At 47.6% G+C, this 26,311-nt stretch overlaps 1 protein-coding gene across 11 annotated transcripts in view; it reads left to right on the top strand.

Moving 5' to 3' along the window:
* Positions 1 to 24,658, top strand: part of CELF6 (CUGBP Elav-like family member 6) — a 35,593-nt gene extending 10,935 nt beyond the window's left edge. The window contains exons 3-13 of one of the 11 annotated variants that reach the window (XR_013395112.1): positions 4,824 to 4,872; positions 18,860 to 18,988; positions 19,097 to 19,176; positions 19,345 to 19,488; positions 19,608 to 19,740; positions 19,828 to 19,977; positions 20,185 to 20,247; positions 20,500 to 20,577; positions 20,705 to 20,807; positions 22,006 to 22,161; positions 23,047 to 24,344. Coding sequence is in view for 9 of the 11 variants with exons in the window: in NM_001193955.3 (NP_001180884.2) it covers positions 4,824 to 4,872; positions 18,860 to 18,988; positions 19,097 to 19,176; positions 19,345 to 19,488; positions 19,608 to 19,740; positions 19,828 to 19,977; positions 20,185 to 20,247; positions 20,497 to 20,577; positions 20,664 to 20,807; positions 22,006 to 22,133 (1,101 nt within the window). In the remaining 2 variants the exon portion in view is untranslated. 11 annotated transcript variants of the gene reach the window in all.
* The last annotated feature ends 1,653 nt before the right edge of the window (positions 24,659 to 26,311 follow it).

Below are 26,311 nucleotides of genomic sequence, written 5' to 3'. Positions count from 1 at the left end.
GGTGTCCTCCATCACCACTGCTCTGTGGGGACTGAAGGCTCAGAGCCCTGCTCTCCCCGACTCTGTTCTTATTCTCTTGGGTTCCTCCCCTGGGAAGGAGGAACCCAAGAGGTTCATCCTTGTACCCCCAAACTCCCAAACTCCCACCTTCCCCAACTCCCAAGCTATGAATCTGAGAGTCAGCCAATATGCCCTCTTCTTCCCAGGTCCACATATCCAGTAGAGCTATAGTCCAGTTAATTCTTCCTATAAATCTGTTAAATCTGTTCATTTCTTTCTATCCAGGTCACACTCACCTCTCACCTGTGCCTCTGATCTTCTTTCCTCTAATCACTCATTTTCCAATCCTTTCTCCACATAGTGTCAGCTTATGGGATCCTTCATAAGACAAAACTGACTAGATGATTTCCCTACTTAAAACTCTTTCCTGGCTGGTCATAGCAGTTCACACCTGTAATCCCAGCACTTTGAAAGGATGAGGTCCAAGGATCGCTTGAGCCCAGGAGTTCGAGACCAGCCTGAGCAAGATAGTGAGACCCAGTCTCTACAAAAAATAAAAAAATTAGCTGGGCATAGTGGCACGTACCTGTATTCCCAGCTATTTGGGAGGCTGAAGTGGAATAATTGCTTAGCCCAAGATTTGGAGTTTGTATTGAGCTATGATGGCGCCACTGTACTCCAGCCTGGGCAGCAGAGTAAGACCACAGGTCAGGAGTTTGAGACCAGCCTGGCCAACATGGTGAAACCCTGTCTCTACTAAAAATACAAAAATTAGCTGGGTGTGGTGGCAAGTGTCTGTAATCCCAGCTATTCAGGAGGCTGAGGCAGGAGAATTGCTTGAACCTGGGAGGTGGAGATTGCAGTGAGCCGAGACGACACCACTTCACTCCAGCCTAGGTGACAGAGTGAGACTCAGTCTCCAAAATAAATAAATAAATAAATAAATAAATAAATAAATAAAAATGTTTTAAAAAAATTTTTAAATCCTTCCCTTCCCTGGATCCTCATTGCCTTTGAAATATAACAAAGTCAAAGTCAAAATTCCTTGATGCGGTTTTCACAGCCTTCCCTAATCTGGCCCTTGCCTACCTCTCAGTTTCATATCCTTAACAACAATAACAAAAAAAAAAAAAAAAAAAAAACCCTGCCAGGTGCGGTGGCTCACGCCTGTAACCCCAGCACTTTGGGAGGCCGAGGCAGGTGGATCACCTGAGGTCGGGAGTTCAAGTCCAACCTGACCAATATGGAGAAACCCTGTCTTTACTAAAAATACAAAATTAGCCGGGCGTGGTGGCGCATGCCTGTAATCCCAGCTACTCAGGAGGCTGAGGCAGGAAACTTGCTTGAATTTGGAGGCAGAGGTTTCAGTGAGGCGAGATTTTGCCATTGCACTCCAGCCTGGGCAACAAGAGTGAAACTCTGTCTCAAAAAAAACAATAACTTTTTATATCTGAGGTATCTACTGAGATCTAGCAATTGTCATTGTCATCACAACTCTGCAAGGTAAGATCATGATTCCCCCTTTACTAATGTGGATGTTGAGGCTCAGAGACCTTAGAGAAGTAAGTGATAGAGCCAGGATTGAAATCCACATCTATCTGCTAGGAAGCAATTTGCTCTCCCCTGGCTACTGCCATGCCAGGTGCTCACCAGAAACTTTGCTCTTTCAGACTTGCAGCTCCCTGTCCATACCCTACCCATTCAGCATGCTCAGCTACCACTCCTACCTCTCCTATTATCTCTACATGGCCAATGACCCCAGTCCTGCAAGGCTCAGGTCAAACATTGCCTCTTCTATGCAGCTTTCCTGAGTCAAATTCTTCAGCTGGAGTCTGCCTCTTCCACAGCACTTGACCTTGCACTCCCTTGAGGCCCTGGTCCCTCTGTGCCTCACTATTTGTGTTCATGCCTTAAGAATGGAGTTGAGCAGCACTCCAATGCAAAAATCATGGGCTTCAGCCTCAGACAGACCTGGGGATAAATCCCAGCTCAACCACTTACTCACCATGTGATCTTAGACAAGTGATTTCACCTCCCTCAGCCTCAGCTTTCTCATCTATGATATGGGGACACTCGTATTCCCTTGCAGAGTGGTTGGAAGGATTTAGAGACAATGAAGAGTCCCAGGAAGGGCCTGGCACAGAGTGGGCTCTCAGGAAATGGTGACATTATCTTCCCCTCTGTGGGCCTATGACAAGAGAATCCCCATACAGATCATCACCGTCTCCCATGAAGGGATGCCCGGGGCTCGTCACAGAGTACAGGAAATGCTGGCAGCATGCCTGAGTGGTGGAAGGTCTAGGTCAGGTCCAGGGGAGAACATGTGTGTACCACCCGATGCCCACTCTCTGTTGAAGGGTGGTGAAGTGGGTGGGAGGAGAGAAGGGGGTGTCCCCCAGAGCACCATCTCCCAGGAAACCCAGCCAGGGAGGAAGCTGCCATGGAAACTGCTGCTGTCACGTGTGCTCGTCACTCTAGGTTCCAGAGAGAAATTCTCAGGATCTATTTAAGAACTAATAAAATAATGATGGTTTTGCTCACCCTCACTGCCCCCCACCCCAGGTTTCTACTCTTCTGGCCTTCTTCCCTACCAGGCTCCTCCCTGCCTCTCCTGCACCTGCTTCCTGACCCTATGTCTCCTCTTTTCCTTCCCCTCTCCTCCAGTAACTCTCTTTCCTTGCCCCTTTCTAGGACTGTCTTTCTCTCACATCATTTCTGTCTGCCGGTGTTTCTTCATCTCTCCCTGTGTCTCTGCTCTCCCTGGCTCTGTCTCTTGGTCTCTCCTCCACAATCACAGGTGGCCATGCCCAGGGACGGGTCCTGTCCTCCTGGTCCCTGGTCCAGGCCAGTCCAGACCTGTCAAGTTCGCCCTGATCTGCTTGGATTGATCTGTCATCCCCTCTAGACTGCAACCTGAGTCCTGTCGGTGTCTCGGCCCCCACCCACAGCCTGGTACACTGCAGGTGCTCCACCACCAGCGGGTGGGTGTGTCAGAGCCCTGGGTGGGAGGGGAGTTGCGCTGGTTCAGGCTTGGCCTGTTTTCCTGTCCTTTTTTTTTTTTTTTTTTTTTTGTAAGCCCTCCCTGCCCCTCCCACCCCCAAATTTGATCCAAAGGAAATTGCTCAACTGTGACTGCCAGGGCGTTACCATGGTTACTGGGTAGCACTTGTGGCTATGGTAACAGGAAGCTGCCTGTTGTCTCGGCAACGAGCATATTGGTAAGGGATGGAGTGGCCCCTGATTGGTGCAGAAGCAGAGCATTTCCTGAGGGGAGGGGGTCAGATCATCACCTTCTCAGGCCAGATGGGCATCAGTACCCCTTCCTCCATGAACGGGAAGGCCGCTGTTTTTTCCTCCCGGCACTCAGCTGCCTGCCCCCCAACAATAATTCCTCACCTCCCACGCACCCAGCTCTTGGCAGTTTACAAAGACCTTTTGCGTGCCCATTACCTCATGTGATCCCCACAACACCCATGAGAGGAAGGTGAGATGGGGATTCAATCATGAATTCACTCAGGGTGGTTGGGGGATGGGAATGTGGGGGGGATATATTGAAATCACCTAGAAGCATTTTCAAATTATACAATCCCCCAACTTAAGAGCCTCATCTGGTTCCTTGGTGATTTTCATCTACACCTCATCAGGAACCCCTAAATTGAAAGGTGAAGTTGGTGGGAGTGGGGAAGGGATGGAAGGAGAAGTCAAGCTGCTTTCCAGGCTTATAACTTGGGCGACTGGGAGGATCAGGTTGGGGCAAAAAAAAAATCAGCTCTTGTTTGGGTGTGTTGAGTGAAGGCGCCCGTGGGACTTTCTAGTGGGGATGTCCAGCAGGCAGCTGGTAACATGGCTCTGAAGCTCAGAAGAGAATGCAGGCTGGAGACACAGAGCTCTAAGTCAACCCTGTGTGGCGAGGAGCTGAGGCTGTGGGTGTGGACAAGACTATCCAAGAGAAGTAGGGAGAACCAGACAAAAAGGGCTGAGAATGGCGCCTTGGAAAACTCCAGCATCCTCAGGGAAGGGGACCCCAGGGAGGGGATGAAGCGGGTGAGTGTGGAGACTCTGGTGATACAGCAGCTTGGGGAATGTTTTCCTCATTCGAAAAATTGAATCTGGCCGGGCGCAGTGGCTCACGCCTATAATCCCAGCACTTTGGGAGGCCGAGGCGGGCGAATCACTTGAGGTCAGGAGTTCGAGACTAATTTGGTCAACATGGAGAAACCCTGTCTCTACTAAAAATACAAAAATCAGCCGGGCCTGGTGGCACGTGCCTGTAATTTCAGCTACACAGGAGAAAAAGAAAAATTGAATCTGAGAAAGGATGGCTTACTTAGAGTCATACAAGTATTAAATGACAAGTTGAGGGCAGATAGCACTGAGTCTGATTCCCAGACTCTTTCATCTAAATGACACATAGCATGATAGTCTCCATTTTAGACATAAAACACAAATCTGCAGTATCAGTTCTACCCTCCTTCCCAATTCTCTCATGCAAAGCCTTTAAGTAAGTCCAGAAGCCAAAGGGACAGGCCTCACATAGCCCCTGCCCAGAGCCCCAGGCAGAAAAGTCTCTTTAGACGCTTCATTCCATCTTGTGCTTACCACTAAGTTCCTGTCACCCATCCCTACCAGTTTCAGCACCTTCTAAATTCCTGGGTTTAAGGAAGGAATCTTGGAGAAAATCTGTAATCCCAGTGTGGAAGTGATGGAGTGCAGAGTTCAAAGGGGCTAGAGCTCAGATCCTGAGGAGTCCAGGGGTCGAGAAGCTGGGGGCTCCAGGACCAGGCAGTCACGCTGAATGGGTGTGTTGGTCCGATGTCTTTCAGATGAATCGTCCGATCCAAGTGAAGCCAGCTGCCAGTGAGGGCCGAGGAGGTAACTTCCCCGTCTGACCAACCTCAGGCTGCGACCCCTGTAAGGGAGGGTGGCCCCACACCTGGAGTCAGTCCTACCCATGGCTTAGTCTGAGAGCTTCCCTGGGTCAAGGGGACAGGTGGGGCTCAGAGTTGCTGAGCCCCTGAAATAGCTCAGCCTTCCCTACTCAGACTGAGCAGGGCTGGGGTTCTGAGGAGCCCAGACCCAGAAGAGGCAAGAAGGGCCTAAACAGATGCCAGTGATAGATAAAGGGAGTTCTTGCCACTTACCCTTGGAGAGAGATCATTCCTGTTTTGCCACATGGAACTTTCAGGATTTCATTGTTGTTGTTGTTTTTAAGAATCAGGTGGGGGTTATTCTCCTTCTCTAGATCCTTCTGATATCAGAGAACACAGTCTACTCCGGATTGAGGCCATTCCTTCATTGTAATTGCCTGGTTGTTCATGGTAAAAGATAAGGCTGGTACAACAGACCTTATGAGCCATAGTAAGTCCTCTATGCTGAGGACCATGTAAAGCTCTGATAGCTACACTGTTTCCTGGTAGAGAAAAACCAGAGCTCCTTAAGAACAGGAGGTGGGCTGGACACGGTGGCTCACACCTGTAATCCTAGCACTTTGGGAGGCTGAGGTGGGTGGATCATTTGAGGCCAGGAGTTTGAGACCAGCCTGGGCAACATGGTGAAACCCCGCCTCTACTACGAATAGAAAAATTAGCCAAGTGTGGTAATGGATGCCTGTAATCCCAGCTACTCAGGAGGCTGAGGCAGGAGAATCGCTTGAACCTGGGAGGTGGAGGTTGTAGTGAGCCGAGATCATGCCACTGCACTCCAGCCTGGGCAACAGAGCGCAACTCTGTATCAAAACAAAAACAAAACCACATAGGACAGGTAGAGAGCCTGTGCTTTCTTCCAGCCAGCTGGGTTCTGGTCAGCTTCCATGCTGTAAAGGCAATGCTGGCTTCTGGTGTCAGTTCTTGGTGTTTTTCTCACGCTCGGATCTTAGATCCTTCCGGTGTATCAGCCTATAGCCCTCCCTGATGTCTGCTGACTCTTTCTCTTGGGTAAGACTCTCTTCCTGTCTTACCCAAGATCAGCCATGGCTTTGCTAGCTGAAAGAAGCTGCCCAAGTTCAGGAACAGAATGGAACCCAAATGATATAAACATGTATTGAGTCCTACTAGTTCTGTACCCCTCTCAGACTTCATGCTCAGTCTGAGAACCCACACACAGTTCTGGTGACTTTGCGGTTCCATTGTGAAGTTTGTTCCTCCAAGAACAAACACAACCTAATGCTTTAGAAAGTCACAACCTAACACAACCTAATGCTTTAGAAAGTCAACTTTTTGGCCGGGCGCAGTGGTTCATGCCTGTAATCCCAGCACTTTGGGAGGCCAAGGTGGGAGGATCATGAAGTCAGGAGGTCGAGACCATCCTGGTTAACACGGTGAAACCCCATCTCTACTAAAAACACAATAATTAGCCAGGTGTGGTGGTGGGCACCTGTAGTCTCATCTACTTGGGAGGCTGAGGCGGGAGAACACCTTGAACCCGGGAGGCAGAGCTTGCAGTAAGCCAAGATCGCATCACTGCACTCCAGCCTGGGCAACAGAGCGAGACTCCATCTCAAAACAAAACAAAACAAAACAAACAAAGAAAATCAACTTTTTAAAATGGCATTGGATTTTGCTTTTAAAATGTAACATTTGGCAACAATGTGGAACAGCCTGTCCCATTTAAGTTTTATATCTGTGACCTCAAACATTCTATAAACCTTCAGAATCAATGGTCACACCTGACCAGATATATTTACACCAGTGAGCCTGTGTTTTCTAAAATTATTCCTGAAATCAAATCCCTTAGTTTACCATTGGTTAATAATGGCTTCTTTATCTGATAAGAGTATTGATGTCAATGAAAACAATCTAAGGGATATCAAGGCCAACATATTCTTCCAAAACCTTCCACTTTCTTCTAGAAGGGATTATTGCATGATTTTTCTTCCCATCAAGTAGGGATCATCAGCTCAAATACTACAGGAGCCCAGGTAGGTAACCTTAAATGGGTGAGACTCCCATGATTTAATAAAATAATTTAGAGCTGGGCATGCAAGCTGATGCCTGTAATCCTAGCACTTTAGGAGGCCAAGGTGGGAGGATGACTTGAGTTCACAAATTTGAGACTAGCCTGGGCAACATGGCAAAACCCTGTCTCTGTAAAAAATACACAAAAATAAGCTGGTGTGGTGGCATACATCTTTGGTCCCAGCTACTCGGGAGGCTGAAGCAGGAGGATTACTTGAGCCCAGGAGTTAGAGGCTGCAGTGAGCTAAGATGGCGCCACTACACTCCAGCCTAGGTGACAGAATGAGACCCTGTCTTAAAAAAAAAAAAAAAAAAAAAAAAAGTTCATTTTAATTATATTAAATGTTGGCAACTAATTCAATTTTTAAAAATAGACCAGCACTGTGAGAGCCTACTCAACCTATAATTGCTTCTTTTTCCATCTGCCACAAAGGAGGATTGCACTGTGCACACATGAGCTTTTTTTTTTTTTTTTTGAGATGCAGTTTCGCTGTCGCCCAGGCTGGAGTGCAGTGGCACCCTCTCCACTCAACGCAACCTCCGCCTTCTGGGTTCAAGCAATTCTCCTGCCTCAGCCTCCTGAGTAGCTGGGATTACAGGTGCCCACTAGCACGCCTGGCTAATTTTTGTATTTTTAGTAGAGACGAAGATTCGCCATGTTAGCCAGGCTGGTCTTGAACTCCTGACCACAAGTGCTCTGTCTGCTTTTGGCTCCCAAAGTGCTGGAATTACAGGTGTGAGCCACCACACCCAGCCTAGCTTTTTAACAAAAAAAGCTACTTTATCTTCTGTCACTTGACTTTTGATGTAACAGTGTAGTAGTATAGTAGTCTTACTTTTAATCAATAAACATGAGGTTTGTGGTTGAAATAACCAACATACATATTGTATATTTTATGTTTTTATTTATTTACTGATTTGTCTGTTTATTTATTTTTTTATTTTTTTAGAGACAGTGTCTCACTCTGTTGCCCAGGCTAGAAGGCAGTGGCACCATCATAGCTCACTGCAGCCTTGAACCCCCGGGCTCAAGTGATCCCCCTGCTTCAGACCCCCGAGTCGCTGGGACTACAGGTGCATGCCACTACGCCCAGCGAATTTTTTGTATTTTTATTTTTTGTAGGGACAGGGTCTCACTTTGTTGCCCTGGCTGGTCTCAAACTCTTGGCTTCAAATGATCCTCCCACCTTGACCTCCCAAAACGTTGGGATTACAAGCAAGAACCACTGCGCCTGGCCCCTGTTGTATCAATTTTAATAGTTATTGGTAACACTTGTTAATTCTATGCCTACAATACAATTAACATTAGCAATACATCAGGATCTGTCTGATGGAAGATGCCAAGGTCCTTTTCTGTCATGGCCATCCCCTGCAGCCTTGGCGACACTTTTCTCAGAGTACCAGAGGTGCATCTGGGTCTTTGTGGAATATATTATAGCAGCCTTTTAATGCATTCCAGTGAGTTTGCATAAATTCTGTAGCTAAGTTCCACACTGTTCCTATACTCCACACTCCAGGCCTATATTTTACATACTGTGGCAGCTACACATTGAGCAGTACTCTATTAAAGGAAAATGCATCCAACTTTCTAAAATGAAACTATCTCCTAACATACATTAAATACACATAGTGTCAAAAACTTTTCCCTCAGGGCTGGGCGTGGTGGCTCACACATGTAATCCTAGCATTTTGGGAGACCGAGGCGGGTGGATTGGCTGAGCTCAGGAGTTCGAGACCAGCCTGGGCAACACAGTGAAACCCTGTCTCTACTAAAATACAAAAAAAAAAAAAAGAAATTTATGATACTAGAAAAAAATCAAAAATAAAAATAAAATAAAATACAAAAAAATTAGCTGGGCTTGGCGGTGTGTGCCTGTAATCCTGGCTACTTGGGAGGCTAAGGCAGGAGAATCGCTTGAATCCAGGAGGCGGAGGTTGCAGTGGGCAGAGATCGTGCTACTGCACTCCAGCCTGAACAGAGTGAGACTCCATCTCAAAAAAAAACTTTCCCTCAGCATTTGTGTGTATTTGAACATGAACATTAAAATGTTTGTATGGGTAAAAATTCAAGGTTCATGTATTTTTGTTGTTGTTTTGTTTTGTTTTGTTTTTGAGATGGAGTCTCACTCTGTTTCCCAGGCTGGAGTGCAGTGGCATGATCTCGGCTCACTGCAAGGTACAACTCCACCTCCTGGGTTCAAGAGATTCTCCTGCCTCACCCTCCTGAGTAGCTGGAACTACAGGCACCTGCCACTGCACCCGGCTAATTTTTGCATTTTTAGTAGAAATGGGGTTTCACCATGTTGCCCAGGCTGGTCTTGAACTCCTGACCTCAAGTGATTCACCGGCCTCAGCCTCCCAAAGTGCTGGGATTACAGGCATGATCACTGTGCCTGGCCTAGGTTCATGTATTTTTAAAATGTTAACCACAAATTATATGAGGTCAGAAATAAGGATCCCCACATCCCTCAGACAATGGTAACTAAATAAGTCTGTTATATTTGCTGTTTAGCATAGGGACTGTAGCTGATTTTTCCTCACTTACATTTTCTCTAGTTTGGAAACACCAATAAGTTAAACTGTAAGTACCGATCTTATAGGAAAAGTATTTTTTAGTCCTAAAGCAAAATATCAAAAATGATTGAATTGTATATTCTTCCTCTTTCAAATTTCATAGCATAGAATCAATACATAAATCACAGTGGTGATTGCTCTGCTTGTTCCACTTCTCAACTTGGCTGTATCCTTTGCTCAGCAAATATTTGTGTATCCAAGATGCCTAAGGTACAGAAATAGGTTAGGTAATCAATCCATGCACTCTTTTGACTTTAGTTATTTTCTTTTAACGTTCAAACTTAAAACATGCTCTGAGGATTTTAAAATATATTTTGAGGCATCTCGTTTTTTAATCCTGTAATTTGGTTCAATTCAAAAGCCAATTATCTGTTATCCAATTAACCCTCCTATCACTATCTTATAATTGCTTAAGTAATTTCTGCCTGAATTTGCAAGGGTTTGGTTAGATGTCAGCCTGGATTTTGAGTATAACCATATATGCATATATGACTATCTTACCAGCAGAGCCATTTTTCTTGGATTTCGCGGTAGAATTTTCAGAATTTCATAGTACTGGGACATATTCTCTGGCCTAAATCAGAAATAGACCTTAGCAACAACTATTCTGTCACAGTCAGTTGACAGTCATATCTGTTATTGGTCCTTAGACTAATTTAATTCTAAAAAGTATTTTCCAACTAAGATTGGATCGGTTTCACCCGTACTACTTGACACTTTCCTCACGTTAACTCTTCACTTCCTGAAATGCATTCTACCCCCAAAGGTAATGAGAGGTGCTTTCCTTAGGCTTGGCTCAGAGCAGATCACCCAAAGCTGATTGTCAGAACGCTTTTAGGTGTACAGTTGCTAGAGCTAAGTACATTCACATTGTGTAACCAATCCTCAGAACTTTTTCTTCTTGCAAAAACGGAAACTCTGTATCCATTAAATGATTCTATATTTCCCCCTTTCCTTCAGTCTGAACCATCATTCTATTTATTTCTGTGAGTTTGACTACTCTAGATACCTTATATAAGTGGAATCATACAGTATTTGTCCTTTTGTGACTGGCTTATTTCATTTAGCCTATCTTCAAGGTTCATTCATGTTATAGGATGTGTCCGAATTTCCTTCCTTTTTAAGGTAGAATAATACTTCTTTGTATGTGTATACCACATCTTGTTTATCCATTCATCTGTTGGATATTTGGGTACCTTCAACCTTTTGGCTTTTGTAACTAATGTTGTTATGAATATAGGTGTACAAAATATTTCTTCAAGATCTTGTTTTCCCAGGCACAGAAAGACAAACACTGCATTATCTCACTTACGTGTGGAACTTGAAAAAGTGGAGCTCAGAGAAGCAGAGAGTAGGATGGTGGTTGGCAGAAGTTAGGGGCATCATGGGGGGTTACAAAGGGGAGATGTTAGCCAAAGGATAGAAAGTTAAACAGCAGGATGTAGTTTAACAGAAGGATGAAATTTTAGTGATTTACTGTATAGCATGGAGACTGTAGTTAATAATAATGCAATATGCATTTCAAAATTGCTAATAGAGTTAAATCATTTTCACCATAAAGAAGTGATAAGTAGGCAAGGTGAAGAATATGTTAATTAGCTCCATTTAATCATTTCACAATGTCTACATATATCAAAGCATCACACTGTACCCCATAAATATATACAATTATTATTGGTCAATTGAAATAAAAATATAGATTAGTTTTTGAAAAGACCCTGCTTTCAGTGTTTTTGGATATATTCCCAGAAAAGGTATTGCTAGATCATATGGTAATTCTATTTTTAATTTTTTGAGGAACTGCCATACTGTTTTCCATAGCAGCAACACTATTTTACATTCCTATCAACAGTGTGCAAGAGTTCCAATTTCTCCACATCCTCGCCAACGCTGTGATTTTCTGTTTCTTTGATAGCAGTCATCCTAATCGGTGTGAGGTGGGTGATATCGCATTGTAGTTTTGATTTGCATTTCCTTAACAATTAGTCATTTTGAGCATCTTTTCTTTTGTTTGTTGCCCATTTGCATTTCTTCTTTGCAGAAACGTCTATACGAATCCTTTGCCCATTATTAAATAGAAGGTTTGGTGTTTGTTGTTGTTGTTACTATTTAGTTGTACGAGTTCTTTTTTTTTTTTTTTTTTGAGGCAGCCTGTTGCCCAGGCTGGAGTGCAGTGGCGCGATCTCAGCTCACTGCAAGCTCCGCCTCCCGGGTTCACGCCATTCTCCTGCCTCAGCCTCCCGAGTAGCTGGGACTACAGGAGCCCGCCATTGCGCCCAGCTAATTTTTTGTATTTTTTTTTTTTTTAGTAGAGACGGGGTTTCACCATGTTAGACAGGATGGTCTCGATCTCCTGACCTCGTGATCCGCCCGCCTCTGCCTCCCAAAGTGCAGGGATTACCGGCGTGAGCCATCGCACCCAGCCACGAGTTCTTTATATATTCTGGATGTTAACCTCTCATCTTGATATGTTGTTTGCAAATATGTTCTCCCATTCCAGAGGTTGCTTTCTCATTCTGTGGGTTGTGTCCTTTGATGGACAGAAGTTTTTTAGTTTTTTGTTTTTGCCCTCCAATATATCCTTGTTAAAGTTTATAATTTTGATGTAGTCAGTCCAATTTATTTATTTTTACTTTTGTTGCCTGTGCTTTTAGTGTCATATCCAAGAAATCATTGCCAAATCCAGTCATGAAGTCTTTTTCCCCTCAGTTTTCTAAGACATCTATTGTTTTAGCTCTTACATTTAGGACTCATCCATTTTCATTTAATCTTGTGTTTATGGTGAAAGGTAAGAGTCTAACTTCATTCTTTTGCATGTAGATACCCATTTTTCCCAGCCCCATTTGTTGAAAAGACTGTCCTTTCCTTATTGAATGATCTTGTCTCCCTTGTTAAAAATCATTTGACCATATATAAGAGGGTTTATTTCTGGGATTTGTGTTCTATTCCATATGTCTATATATTTATCTTTATGCCAGTACCATAGTGCTGATTGCTATAGCTGTGTAATACGTTTTGAAAACAGGGAGTTCTTCTTCTTCTTCAAGATTGGTGGGTATTTGGAGTCCCTTGAGATTCCGTATGAATTTTAGGATGGATTTTTCTATTTCTGCAAAAAATGCCATTGGGAGTTTATAGAGATTACATTAAATCTCTAGATCACTTGGAGTAGCATTGACATCTTAGCAATAGTAAGTCTTCTAATCCATGAACACAGGTTGTCTTTTCATTTATTTGTGTCTTCTTCTTCTTTTTTTTTTTTTTTTTTTAAGACAGAGTCTCACACTATCACCTGGGCTGGAGTGTAGTGGCGTGATCGCGGCTCACTGCAACCTCTGCCTCCTGGGTTCAAGCAATTCTGCCTCAGCCTCCTGAGTAGCTGGGATTACACGCACCCACCACCATGCTCAGCTGATTTTTTGGATTTTTAGTAGAGATGGGGTTTCACTATGTTGGCCAGGCTGGTCTCAAACTCCCAACCTCGTGATCTGCCCGCCTCGGCCTCCCAAAGTGCTGGGATTACAGGTGTGAGCCACTGTGCCTGACCTCTTAATTTCTTTTAGCAACATTTTGTTGTTTTCAGTGTATGAGTCTTTTTTCTTTTTTTTGAGACGGAGTCTGGCTCTGTCGCCCAGGCTGGAGTGCAGTGGCTGGATCTTGGCACCCGCCACCTCGCCCAGCTAGTTTTTTTGTATTTTTTAGTAGAGACGGGGTTTCACCATGTTAGCCAGGATGGTCTCGATCTCCTGACCTCGTGATCCGCCCGTCTTGGCCTCCCAAAGTGCTGGGATTACAGGCTTGAGCCACTGCACCTGGCCCAGTGTATGAGTCTTTCACCTTCTGGGTTAAGTTTATTCCCAAGGATTTTATTTTATCTTATCATTTATTTATGTATTTTGAGACTGTCTTACTCTGTCACCCAGGCTGGAGTGCAGTGGCTCAATCTCGGCTCACTGCAAACCTCCACCTCCCAGGTTCAAGGGATTCTCCTGCCTCAGCCCCTTAAGTAGCTGGGATTACAGGTGCTTGCCACCTACACACGGTTAATTTTTGTATTTTTAGTAGAGACAGGATTTCGCCATGTTGGCCAAGCTGGTCTCAAACTCCTGACCTCAGGTGATCCGCCCACCTCAGCCTCCCAAAATACTGGGTTTACAGGCATGAGCCACCATGCCCAGCCTCCAAGTATTTTATTCTTTTCAATGCTATTGCAAATAGAATTGTTTGCTTTCATCTCTCTCTTTTTTTTTTTTTTTTTTTTTTGAGATGGAGTTCACTGTTGTCACCCAGGCTGGAATGCAACGGCACGATCTCGGCTCACCGCAACCTCCGCCTCCTGGGTTCAAGTGCTTCTCCTGCCTCAGCCTCCCAAGTAGCTGGGATTACAGGCATGCGCCACCACACCTGGCTAATTTTGTATTTTTAGTAGAGACAAGGTTTCTCCATGTTGGTCAGGCTGGTCTCAAACTCCTGACCTCAGGTGATCTGCCCGCCTTGGCCTCCCAAAGTGCTGGGATTACAGGCGTGAGCCACCGCGCCCAGCCTTTTTTTTTTTTTTTTTTTTTTTTTTTGAGACAGAGTCTCGCTCTGTCTCCCAGGCTGGAGTGCAGTGGCGCAATCTCAGCTCACTGCAACCTCCACCTCCCAGGTTCAAGAGATTCTCCTGCCTCAGCCTTGCAGTCGCTGGGACTACAGGCACATGCCATCATGCCTGGCTCATTTTTGCATTTTTAGTAGAGACAGGGTTTCACCATGTTGGCTAGGCTGGTCTCGAACTCCTGACTTCATGTGATCTGCCCGCCTTCGTCTCCCAAAGTGCTGGAATTACAGGCGTGAGCCACTGTGACTGGCTTTTGCTTTCACTTCATTTCATTTTCAGATTTTTCATTGCTAGTGTATAGAAACGCAACTGATTTTTGTGTGTCGATTTTATTTCTTGCAACTTTGCTGAATTGGGTTATTTGTTCTAACAGTTTTTTGTGTGTGTGGAATTTAAGTCCCTCCTGATGCCTGTCACATCTGGCCAGGAGACTGCTCATCCTGGCTACTTCCTTCCGTCACTTTCCCCGTGGCTTCTTATGCTGCAGTCGTCACTAAGAGTATCAGGAGAGAGTTGCTTTGCTATAATACAAGTATTGCCACCAGCAAGACTTTCTGGGTTGGCATTTAAACCGAAAAATGGACCAGTATTTTTAGGATGTGTCTGGTAGTTGGTACCCCAAGGCTGGACCTTTCCCTACACTGTCCCTACAATCATTACATTTCACCAACATGGAGGTGATTTGGTGTGAGTGGCCTAGAAACCAGAAACTTGAACACCTCAGGAATTTCTTTGGAGCAACTTGAGGCAGAGGCTCCTTCCTTGAACAGCATCCTGGTGCCCTTTCTGAAGAAGCAGTCTGGACTGATTCTGCTATGATTACTGGGATGTCAACCCCATCATTTGCCGCATTCGAATCCCTGACCTATATGACCAGCTGCACAAGGCAGCTTCATGGAGATGGGCCTCTGGGAGCCTAAGCCACTTGTTTTGGATTCAAAAAGCTTTTGAGGCCGGGCGTGGTGGCTCATGCATGTAATCCCAGCACTTTGGGAGGCCTAGGCGGGTGGATCACCTGAGGTCAGGAGATTGAGACCAGCATGGCCAACATGGTGAAACCCTGTTTCTACTAAAAAATACAAAAATTAGCCGGGCATGGTGGCGTGTGACTATAATCCAGCTACTCAGGAGGCTGAGGCAGGAGAATCACTTGAACCCGGGAGGAGGAGGTTGCAGTGAGCTGAGATTGCGCCATTGTTCTCCAGCCTGGGTGACAGAGCAAGACTCAGTCTCAAAAAAAGAAAAACAAAAAGCATTTGATAGAAGATCAAGCAGTACACATCAGTTGCCAACAGGAAAATGCAGTTATACCATTCAACCATATGGCTTTCCAACTATGTCTCAACTCTACACTGATGCTGCTTTCTAATTCCTTCCAATCCAGGACTGTTGAGCCTCCATGTTTGATATTCCCATCTTTCTAGGATCCTACCCACCACTAATGGGATACTTTTATTCAGACATTTCTGATTTGCCTCTTGTAGCATCCACTTTTTACCAAAATGATAGAATTTGACCTAGAGGAAATTGAATTATTTGGGCTATATCCCATCATCATCTCTCTCTGGAGGCAATGATCAGCCATCAGAACCTTTAGATCTGTGGGTTTGGGGGGCTACTCTTAGGGGTCCAGCATGTACTTCTCTTTGACTGGGTCTCTTAAGAAACTTATCCCACCATTTCTGGGTCACCTGAGGCTCATGACCACTGTGACCCAGCTTATCCTCCTGTCAAACACAATCAAGGTCCCTGTAAAGTGGCAAAGACGATACCAGGATTTAAGGTGATACCTGGGAAACAGGAGCCTAGAGCCCACCCCATGGTAGGTACTCATTTCCATTCCAAACTCTGTACATCCCAGTAGTCCAGAACCATAGGGTCAGTACCCTGAAAGAGAAAAGGAAAAAAAAATTCTTTTAGATGGAGTTTCACTCTGTCACTCAGGCTGGAGTGCAGTGGTATAATCTCGGCTCACTGCAACCTCTGCCTCCCGGGTTCAAGCCATTTTCCCACCTCAGTCTCCTGAATAACTGGGATTACAGGCATGTGCCACCATGACTGGCTATTTTTATATTTTTAGTAGAGATGGTGTTTTACCATGTTGGCCAGGCTGGTCTCAAACCCCTGACCTCAAGTGATCAGCCCACCTTGGCCTCACAAAGCGTTGGGATTATGGGCGTGAGCCACTGTGCCCTGTTGAAAATTCTTAACTTGTGAGATTCTCACTGGAAAAGACGATCAGAAAATTTCATGGGTCATGACATGAGTTTGAACTGACCCCCATCAGCAGAAAAAGCAACAAGAGGCAGAGCAGATGAAGGATCAGATCACCACTGTCAGTACAAACCTCTTTTCTGTCTTATGGGCTCTATCTCAGCCTGTGATCTCTCTTCCTACACAGGGCTACCTGGATTCTGGTCCATGTGGTATGACATCTTATCTGGGTGCCATCACCGTTTTTCAGACCCTACCCAATGACACAGCTCCACTACAAATTAGGGCATTGTGAAGCCCCCCTTGGAACTATGAAGGTCCTAGACTCTTCTCCAGCCTCTCCCAGGCCTTCTGCAACCCAAAGTAACTTAGAACAATGGCATGATCTTTTGGGGTTTCATTCTCTGGCCAAATGAGCCCATTTTCCAATGTCAAGGCAAAGCCATCAGGTTGGTCAAGAGACTCATGAAAGACCTTTCCTGTCTTCTCAGGCTCCCGAACAGGATGATCTCAGATCCCCCCTCATACACCAGCTGGAACTCTGTACTCTATCTTCTAGGTCAGTAATTTCAAAGGGCTTTCCTTGGAGCCCCTCTAGGGTGTATTAGGGGAGGATCAAGCAAGACGAACTCCACCCCTCCTTTTCTGGCTTCAGTCACAGCAGTTTCTACTTTTCTCTTACATTTTGAGCTTCATCCTAATATTTATGTTAGAACAATGTATTCCACTGATTTTTCAAAAGGTTGGGAAACCAGTGGTCTGTTCCAAGGGCACTATTCTATGGTTGACACCCGCAGAAGCAAAGCACACCCACTGGGTTGTACTCTCACCACAGAAGGTCAGTGCTGAGACCTTTTTTCCTCCATCAGAATTCCAGCCACAAGTCCATTATCCATCCCCTCCCCAAGGATCATCAGGTAGTACCTCTCTGGACAGAGGGCAGAATTTTGCTAAAATACATTCTGCCTGCCTCTTATGAACTGCAGCCCCTGCCCTCCACACTGACATAGCATCATCAGACAGACAGACACCTCAGGATCCCCAGGGCAGCCTAGGCCAAACCCACCCACCTAGGCCACCCACACCACCTGGGTGACATATGGACACACACATAGTCTTGTTGGAGATTTCTCCCCTGCTAACTTCAGTCAGTTCTGAACAGTCTGTTCTTCCTTTGCTGTCACCCAGGCTTCAGTCTATGACCCCCCCACTTGCCTTGTTTCCCCTGCACTCAGAATCCAAGGATCCCCATCTGCCTAGTCAAGCTGGTCAAGGAGTAGAACCATTTAGGATGGGTTTTCCTGCACTCCAAGCTCTTGAAGATAAAGCCTGAAGCCAGTTTCCTATCCACTCCTTCTCTCCCAACTTGTATTGTCCCCTACATGATCAAGCCCCATCCCAAATTCAGAGATTTACCTTGGTGCAGAGTAAAAAGCCAGACTTTAACAGCAGGCTGAACCCCTCTACCCCAGGCTCCCAGAGAGTGTTCCTGAGGCCTAACTTGCTGGATGTGCAACAAAACCCTAGTTTCCAGCCCCAGCTCTCCAGTTTTCTTCGAGGTACACAGGCCCAGCATGCCTTTCCTGCATTTCTGCCGCTCCCATAAAAAGGGTGGACACAGGGAGGAATCAGACTGGTTCTCTGATGGCAATCCAGGTCTACAGGCAGAACTTTTTCTCTAATAGCATGAACATTTTGGAAGGCATTAAGGGCAAGAGGACAGGGGAATCAGAGGGAAGGATACAGAGACGGCACGAGAAGCTTGCTGAAGGGACAGGGTGGTGGAGGTGGGAGTTAAGGAAAGGGGTCAGAGGTTCAGCAACTGTAGTAGGGAAAATGCTAATGTTGGAGGCTCAGGAAACCAAGGTCCTGCTCTCTGTAGGCCTTTGGGAGGAGCATCCAGGTTGGATGTGGTGCAGAGGTTAAGGATTCATCATGCCAGTGCTCAGTGCCTAAAGATGAGGCAGTAGGATGAGAGGACTGTTTTGTGTGCTATTTCTAAATCCAGAACCCTCCTTGATATGAGCAGGAAGGGGCATTGATTCTAGCCAGCACTATCAGGCTGACCAGCAAGGATGTACTTCTCTTCTCTGGACCCAGTCTGAATAGAAAGGCTTTCTCTGAGCACCCTCTTCCTTAATACTACAGAAATGGTCCGAAACAGCATTTCCCGAACTCTAAGAACAGAAAGGTCAAACATGTAAAACCATGCATATAGGGCTCTACCCAGTCAAAGATATCAAGACTGCATCACTCCCCACAAGAGCAGCCCTGAGACTCTCTGGGTTTCCCCAGGACCCAGGTTTTCCTGAGGGAAAGCTGAGCTGAGCTCCCTTCTCCAGATCCTTTCCCCAGATCCTGCCCCTTAATGAAAACCAACCCTGGATGCCCAGGGCCTTCTCACTCTCTCTGCTTCCCAGAGTGAGACTGGTGAGCTACCTTCCTAAGTTCCTCGGGCTACTCTTGGGGGATCTAGGAAGACTTGGGGTCCCTAGGTCATTCCTGGCTTTGTCCCCAGAGGACCGAAAGCTGTTTGTGGGGATGCTGGGCAAGCAGCAGGGTGAGGAGGACGTCAGACGCCTGTTCCAGCCCTTTGGCCACATCGAGGAGTGCACGGTCCTGCGGAGTCCTGACGGCACCAGTAAAGGTGACCTGAGCTGACCCCGGGATTTCCTGGTGACCCTTCCTCACTCTGGGCCACATGACTCTTTGGCCTCTGTGGCCTGAGCCACCCGCTCCCTCTGTCCTGTCCCAGGCTGTGCCTTTGTGAAGTTCGGGAGTCAAGGGGAAGCTCAGGCGGCCATCCAGGGTCTGCACGGCAGCCGGACCATGGCGGTGAGGGCGGATTCCCCGGGCTGAGGGTGAGACCAGTGGGATGGGGACGGGCTTCTCCTTCCCGAGTGTGCTCGGTGCCCCGCGAAAGGACCTGATGGGGAAGGCGCTCGGCCCCGGGCCGGGGCCAGGGTCAGAACCGGTCACCACGGTCTCCCCTGCCCTGCCCAGGGCGCCTCGTCCAGCCTCGTGGTCAAGCTGGCGGACACTGACCGGGAGCGCGCGCTGCGGCGGATGCAGCAGATGGCCGGCCAGCTGGGCGCCTTCCACCCCGCGCCACTGCCGCTAGGGGCCTGCGGCGCCTACACCACGGCGGTAGGTACCGGGCACCTGCGTGCAAGGGCGCGCAGGTGGGTGGGCCAGGCCTGGGGCTGGGAGCACGGGCAGCTGACTGCCCCTTGGCCCTCCACTCTCGCCCATCTTTCCTCCCAAAGATCCTGCAGCACCAGGCGGCCCTGCTGGCCGCGGCACAGGGCCCAGGCCTAGGCCCGGTGGCGGCAGTGGCGGCCCAGATGCAGCACGTGGCGGCCTTTAGCCTGGTGGCTGCTCCTCTGTTGCCCGCGGCAGGTAGGGTGCCCAAGGACTGGGGCGCGCCTGGGAGGGGCCGGGCGGGGCCGGGCGGCGTCCTGACTCTCCGACCTCTTCCGCCATCAGCAGCCAACTCCCCGCCCGGCAGCGGCCCTGGCACTCTCCCAGGTCTTCCGGCGCCCATCGGGGTCAATGGATTCGGCCCTCTGACCCCCCAGACCAACGGCCAGCCGGGCTCCGATACGCTCTACAATAACGGGCTCTCCCCTTACCCAGGTGGGCCCCCCGCTCCGCCCAAATCCCCCCGAAATGGAGTGGGGAGCGGGGGGGTGGGGGGTAGGGCCTGGCTTCCCTGGGAAGAGATCTCCCTCCTTCCCTGCTGCCTCTCACAGCCAACGTCCACCTCCCACACTCCCTGAGCTTCTCACCCACTCCGCTCGCCCGCTTGCCTTCACCGTGGGCCTTGCGCCCCTCTCTCCCCAGCCCAGAGCCCTGGCGTGGCTGACCCCCTGCAGCAGGCCTACGCTGGGATGCACCACTACGCAGGTTTCACTTGGCGCTACGCGGCCTGGGGGAGGTTGAAGGGCCCCAGAAAGAAATAGGGAGAGTTGTGGGGGATTTAGGCTCTGTTCCGAGGAGTTGATCCTCCCATCCTCTCCTACCCCCAGAACGACCTCTCTTGGGGTGAGGGTTATGGTGGACTGGGCTGAATTGGTCAAAAGCGGCCAGGCACTTGGGGCCCTGCTTGGGGAAGGGCTCCTGGGGATTACTGCCCACTCCCACCTCTGTCTCCAGCAGCCTATCCGTCGGCCTATGCCCCAGTGAGCACAGCTTTTCCCCAGCAACCTTCAGCCCTGCCCCAGCAGCAGAGAGAAGGTGAGGGACTGGGGGCTGGAGAGCAGAGCCTGGTGGGGCTGGACTCAGGGTCCCTCCCCTGAACCAGCCTGCTACTGTTCCTGCAGGCCCCGAAGGCTGTAACCTCTTCATCTATCACCTGCCTCAGGAGTTTGGTGATGCGGAACTCATACAGACATTCCTGCCCTTTGGAGCCGTTGTCTCTGCTAAAGTCTTTGTGGATCGAGCCACCAACCAGAGCAAGTGTTTTGGTGAGCTGAGAACCTACCCCTATGCCTCTCCCACCCCTGACTATAAAGGATTCCCTACAGACCCTACGATTGTCCTTCCATAATGCAGTGATTTCCTGAGATTGAATGTATGGCACAAAATGGGGTCACAAACCAGTGATGGGGCTAAGCTTAGGCTAAGAACAAGCCTTGGTCAGGCAGGGTGGCTCATGCCTGTAATCCCAGCACTTTGGGACGCCAAGGCAGGTGAATCACTTGAGGTCAGGAGTTTGAAACTAGCCTGGCCAATATGGCAAAACCCCATCTCTACTAAAAATACAAAAATTAGCTGGGCGTGGTGATGGGTGTCCGTAATCCCAGCTACTCAGGAGGCTGAGGCAGGAGAATTTCTTGAATCCGGGAGGGAGAGTTTGCAGTGAGCTGTGATGGCACCACTGCACTACAGCCTGGGTGCCAGAGCAAGACTCCATCTCAAAAAAAAAAAAAAAAAGGCCGGGCGCGGTTGCTCAAGCCTGTAATCCCAGCACTTTGGGAGGCCGAGACGGGCGGATCACGAGGTCAGGAGATCGAGACCATCCTGGCTAACACGGTGAAACCCCGTCTCTACTAAAAAATACAAAAAACTAACCGGGCGAGGTGGCGGGCGCCTGTAGTCCCAGCTACTCGGGAGGCTGAGGCAGGAGAATGGCGTAAACCCGGGAGGCGGAGCTTGCAGTGAGCTGAGATCCCGCCACTGCACTCCAGCCTGGGCGACAGCGAGACTCCGTCTCAAAAAAAAAAAAAAAAAGAACAAGCTTTATTTCAGGTTTACCTGGGACGACAATCAGGTGTCCACCGGGAATGTGGCCAGCTAGGTCAGAGCTTTGGAGTCTGGCCAGGGCAGGAGGAGTTTGGTTATGAGACCAAAGATCCCCTCCGACTCCAACTATGTTCTGAGGACCAGAATGGGAGCTGTGGAGGGAGACAGCCAACCCATGCCAGGAAAAACACGGAAACATCCCGATCAACACACTGACCCTGCACACACACTCAGAGTTGCCTCCTATCCTTCCAAGAATCACACCTTTAGGAATCTCAGGCCGTCTGCCTGTGACTCTATATCCATGTGTGTACGCAAATAGTGGAGGGGTATGTGTTTGATGGAACTGGCCGGAGGGGGCTGGGTCAGAGGCCCTGCCAGGCAGAGTTCCCAGCTAATCTCTTTGCCCACACCCTCCAGGGTTTGTTAGTTTTGACAATCCAACTAGTGCCCAGACTGCTATTCAGGCAATGAATGGCTTTCAAATTGGCATGAAGAGGCTCAAGGTCCAGCTAAAGCGGCCCAAGGATGCCAACCGGCCTTACTGACCTGCTCTCACCGACCAGCCACAGAAAGGTGAGTCCCTGATGGACCCCAGGTAGATGAGGCCTGAGTGATGAGGCCCTCCCAGCTTTGATGGTCCTCCTTTTGGGACCTTGGAGGCACCCACCTCTGAGAAAGTCTGGGATAGAGAAAAGAGCCGGGAGCTAGGAGGAATCCTCAGATGGTGACTTTGCTTTTCCTTCAATCCAAGGAGATCAATTAGACAACATTCCTGCCCCGTAGTCTAGGAGACATAATCAGAGTCTTTTCTGCCTGGGGAAGCAGTTCTACTCCAGAGATAGCCAATGAGAGTACGTAGGGAGGGTCCGGGAGGCTGGAAAATGAGACTAGAAAAGTTGCTCTGGGCCAGTTTTCAAGAGTCTTCAGGCCATGAGTTTCGACTTTATCCTGAAGATGAGAAAGAACCGTTGAGGAGCTTAAGCAGAGAAAGGACTAGAAGTAAGGGCTGAGATAATGGCAGTGAACATGGAGATGGAGGAAGAGAAGCAAACATGCTTCAGAGGTTGGAATCTGCAGGGCCTGGTGGGTGATGGAGAGAGAGATGGGCCAAGTTCTTCTACATTTTTGGCAAGGTCATGGGTCCATAGGATGCTGCCTGCAACTTTTAGAGATTTTCTGTCTCAGAAGGCCCACATGGCCCTGCCTCACTTTGAGCTACCCCAGGAGTCTTCTGGAGGGGATGTGGGGTTGGGGTCTTTTGCTCAGGACTCAAGTCTGGCTTCAGTGGACTGGGCTGCTGCCTGGGTCCTGCTGCAGCCCTGCTCCTCAGGAAGAGAGGTCCAGCCACTCACCTGAGATGTCACTGATGGGGGCAAGCTGCTCTTCTGGTCTTGCCCTCCAAGGTGATTTTTGCCTTTTTTCTTCTCTCTCTCTTTATCAATTAATACACAACAACAGAAACGGAAGAGTGAGAAGAAAGGAGAGGAAAAGCACAGAAACGCTTGAGCAGCCCTTCCCAAAGGAGCAGCTGCGGACAGACGGAGGTGGATCGGACCCAAGGCTGGTGCCTGGGGCTAAGGCCACTCTAAGGATTGTTTTTATCAAGTGGGTTGTTCTGTGCCTGCAGCATAGAGCGCAGGCTGGCAGAGCAACTAGGGCTGGTGAAGAGTGACTGTCCAGGGGAACCAGCAGAGGGCGTTGGGGGTGCCAAGGGCTTCTCCACAAGGGAAGCCCAGATTCACTTCTTACAAAATCATATCATTCCTTAGAGTTTAGGGACCAAAGGACTATTGCTTTTTTAAGAATATATATATCTATATAAATTAAAACAAAGAAACAAACAAAAAGACAAACAACAACAAAAAAAGACAGTATAGAGTCTCATAAAAGCTGCCTTTAAATATCCCTAGGAGACAGGGTGAAGGAGACCCTTGACAGCCCCAGCCTAGGCAGAGGGAGGCTGTGGAAAGATTGTTCTGTGTCTCATTCCCTCTGAAGCCACTCCCCGACCCTTCCCCTTTAAAAATAATTAAGGATTTGAGGCTAGGCTCATATGCAGGTAATGAGAAAGTTATAGAAGCAGTGAACCCACAATCCACAATCCTCAAACTCAGAGTGCATCCCGGAAGAGGCCCCAGGCGGAGCTCAGGTCCGCCCTGGCCTTTGCCATCCCAGGAGGCCCCCTAGCCAGCAAGAGTGGGACTGCCTTTCCTGTGGAACCACTGCTTCCCCAGGCAGGAAGAAAGAGGGAGTTCTGGCCACCTGAGCCTTTCCCTTGCCAATCCAGGTAGACAGAGGCCCTGCCTTTGGCTGAGCTGAGACACCTCTTGTTTCCCTTCCCCTTGAACCAGTCCCAATGTCCCCTTGCTCCAGGCTACCTTCTGTCTCTTAGTCTAAGTTTGCCCACCTGTAAAGTAGATTCAGGATATCTGTACAGGGCTGTGACAACAGACTTGGAAGGTTTGCTACTGTATATACTGCCATTGAGAAGGGGAAATTTTTCAACATGTAGAAGCTTCAGAATTAGAGGTCCCTCTTTACCCCGGACCTGAGAGGAAAGTAGATGTTTTGCCAAAATACTACTTCATTCCTTTAAAAAGTACATCTTTCCTATGCAAGAGTGTCTCACATGTGCTTAACCGAGGTGCTTCTAGTTGGTGAGCAGTGTTGAGCTTAGAAGTGGTGTGTGCTCTGTCTGTCTGTCTTTGTCTGTCTGTTGTATACAGTGGGTGCCATATAAAGCTGATCAATGGTGGTGCTTCCTGCCTGCTTCTGTGAGATGGGCAAAAGATTCAGCTTAGAACACCATGACTCACCTTGCCTTGGTCAGCCTTTCCTGGGCCTGTAGGGCCTTGCACATATTTTTCCCAGGAGGATTTCCCCTCCACCCCACAGACATGGATCAGCTTAGTCTGAGGCCCCAGCTGTGTGGGGTCACTCTAATCCCCAGATGTTGCTGAGGCTGAAGGCCTCTGATCTGATAACATGTCAGATAGTAAAAGATGTGGGGGTGGGGTTGGAGGACTCCTCCTTCATAACAGTTTCTAAGAAAACTTGTTCCCACCTGTTCTTCTGTCTTTGACTCATTTTTGGAGGGAATGGGAATGAAACATAGATCTGGCAGTAATATTACCAGGTAAGTTGTGATAGACATCCACAAATATTTTCCAACTGAGAGAAGAACCAGAGGGTATATGTACACCAGCACAATGCTGATACCCAGAGTGACCATCCTGGACACAAACAGAGACACACAGTACCTGCACCCTCAAACTGATATTCACATGGAGGCACAGAGTCCTCTCAGGCTAGGTGCTAAGCACTATGCTACATGTTGGGGCTCAGGCATGTTCCAAGTACTCAGAGTCAAGGGGAACGAGAGACAAATAATCCAGTTACAATGGAGGGCCATAGAAGGTCTGTGCTAACAAGAAGGAGAGTACCTAATTCAGACTTTATTGGTAGGGGAGGTCTGTGAAATACTTTCTGAAGGAGATTAAGAAGGGGAAAAGTCTTCAAGGATGAACTGAGACATTTGGACAAAGCCATTTAGACAGCTCCATCATTTTGAAAAATTATCTTTATTACCAAGAAATAATAGTAATTACCATTTATTCAGTACCCGTTGCGTGGCAGATAATGGGCACAAGATAAGACCCTTTTCCCATTCCTAACGCTACCCTGCACCTTACCATTACTGAGTCATGTCAAGACACTTGAACCAAAATGATATTTAAAATATCTTGCTTCATACTTTACAGTATGGGCTAGGGACTGGCAGACTGTGTGGTTCCAAAGCTTTAGGGTTGACATGGTCTAGATTAGGGGTTGGCAAACGATGGCTTGTGGGCCAAATCTGGTCTGTGGCCTATTTTTATATGAACTACCAAACTAAGAAATTTCTTTTACATTTTTGAAGCGTCGTCAAAACGAAACAAGAAAGCGAAACAGAGACCACATATGGCCCACACAGCCTAAAATATCTATCTTGTTCTTTAGATAAAAAGTTTGCTGACCCCAGTAAGATCATGGAAGACTTATATAATGTCTGATGAGTTTGAACAATATGGTGTTTGTGTCTCTCTGTGTGCATGTATTAGTCTGGACCTTTTCAGTTGCAAGTGTCAAAAACCCAACTCAAACATGTTTAGGCCAATTGGAATTAATTGGTTTACATAACTGATAAATCAAAGGATGTATCTGCCTTGAATCATGGCTGGATCTAGGGGTTCAAAAGATGATGCCTCCATCTCTTGGCTCCCCTTCCTTCCATATGTTGGCCTCATTAGCTCTAGTTCTAAAATCCCAGGGAGGACTTTGACCAGCTTTGGACACATGCCCACCACTAGGATGGAAGAGTAGGCCACCATAATTGACAACTTCATCAGGACTGTGTGGAGGGGGAGAAATCGGTCCTGAAGGAAGAGATGATGAGCAGATAAATAATATGCATCCACTATATCCCACCCTTTATTGCATCCACCTATACTTTTCTTGACAGACATACAATTTCAAAAATGTGCCTGCCTGAGAATGCAATAATCATAGACCCAACAAAAACCACATTCACCTATTTCCCAATGGGAGATAAAACAGAATCACATCCAGTTGCTTTATTGAGTCCTCAGTCCAGGGTCCCTTGGTGATGGGCAATTCTTGCTCAGGTCTGGATATGACTTCTTAAGATTTTGCCATCTATGGGTAAAAGATAAACTTAGCTACC

The sequence above is a fragment of the Macaca mulatta genome, chromosome 7 (assembly GCF_049350105.2).
Source record: "Macaca mulatta isolate MMU2019108-1 chromosome 7, T2T-MMU8v2.0, whole genome shotgun sequence".
Classification (NCBI taxonomy): Eukaryota; Metazoa; Chordata; class Mammalia; order Primates; family Cercopithecidae; genus Macaca; species Macaca mulatta.
Note: the sequence above shows the minus strand (reverse complement) of the source record. Positions and strands in the feature narration are given on the sequence as shown.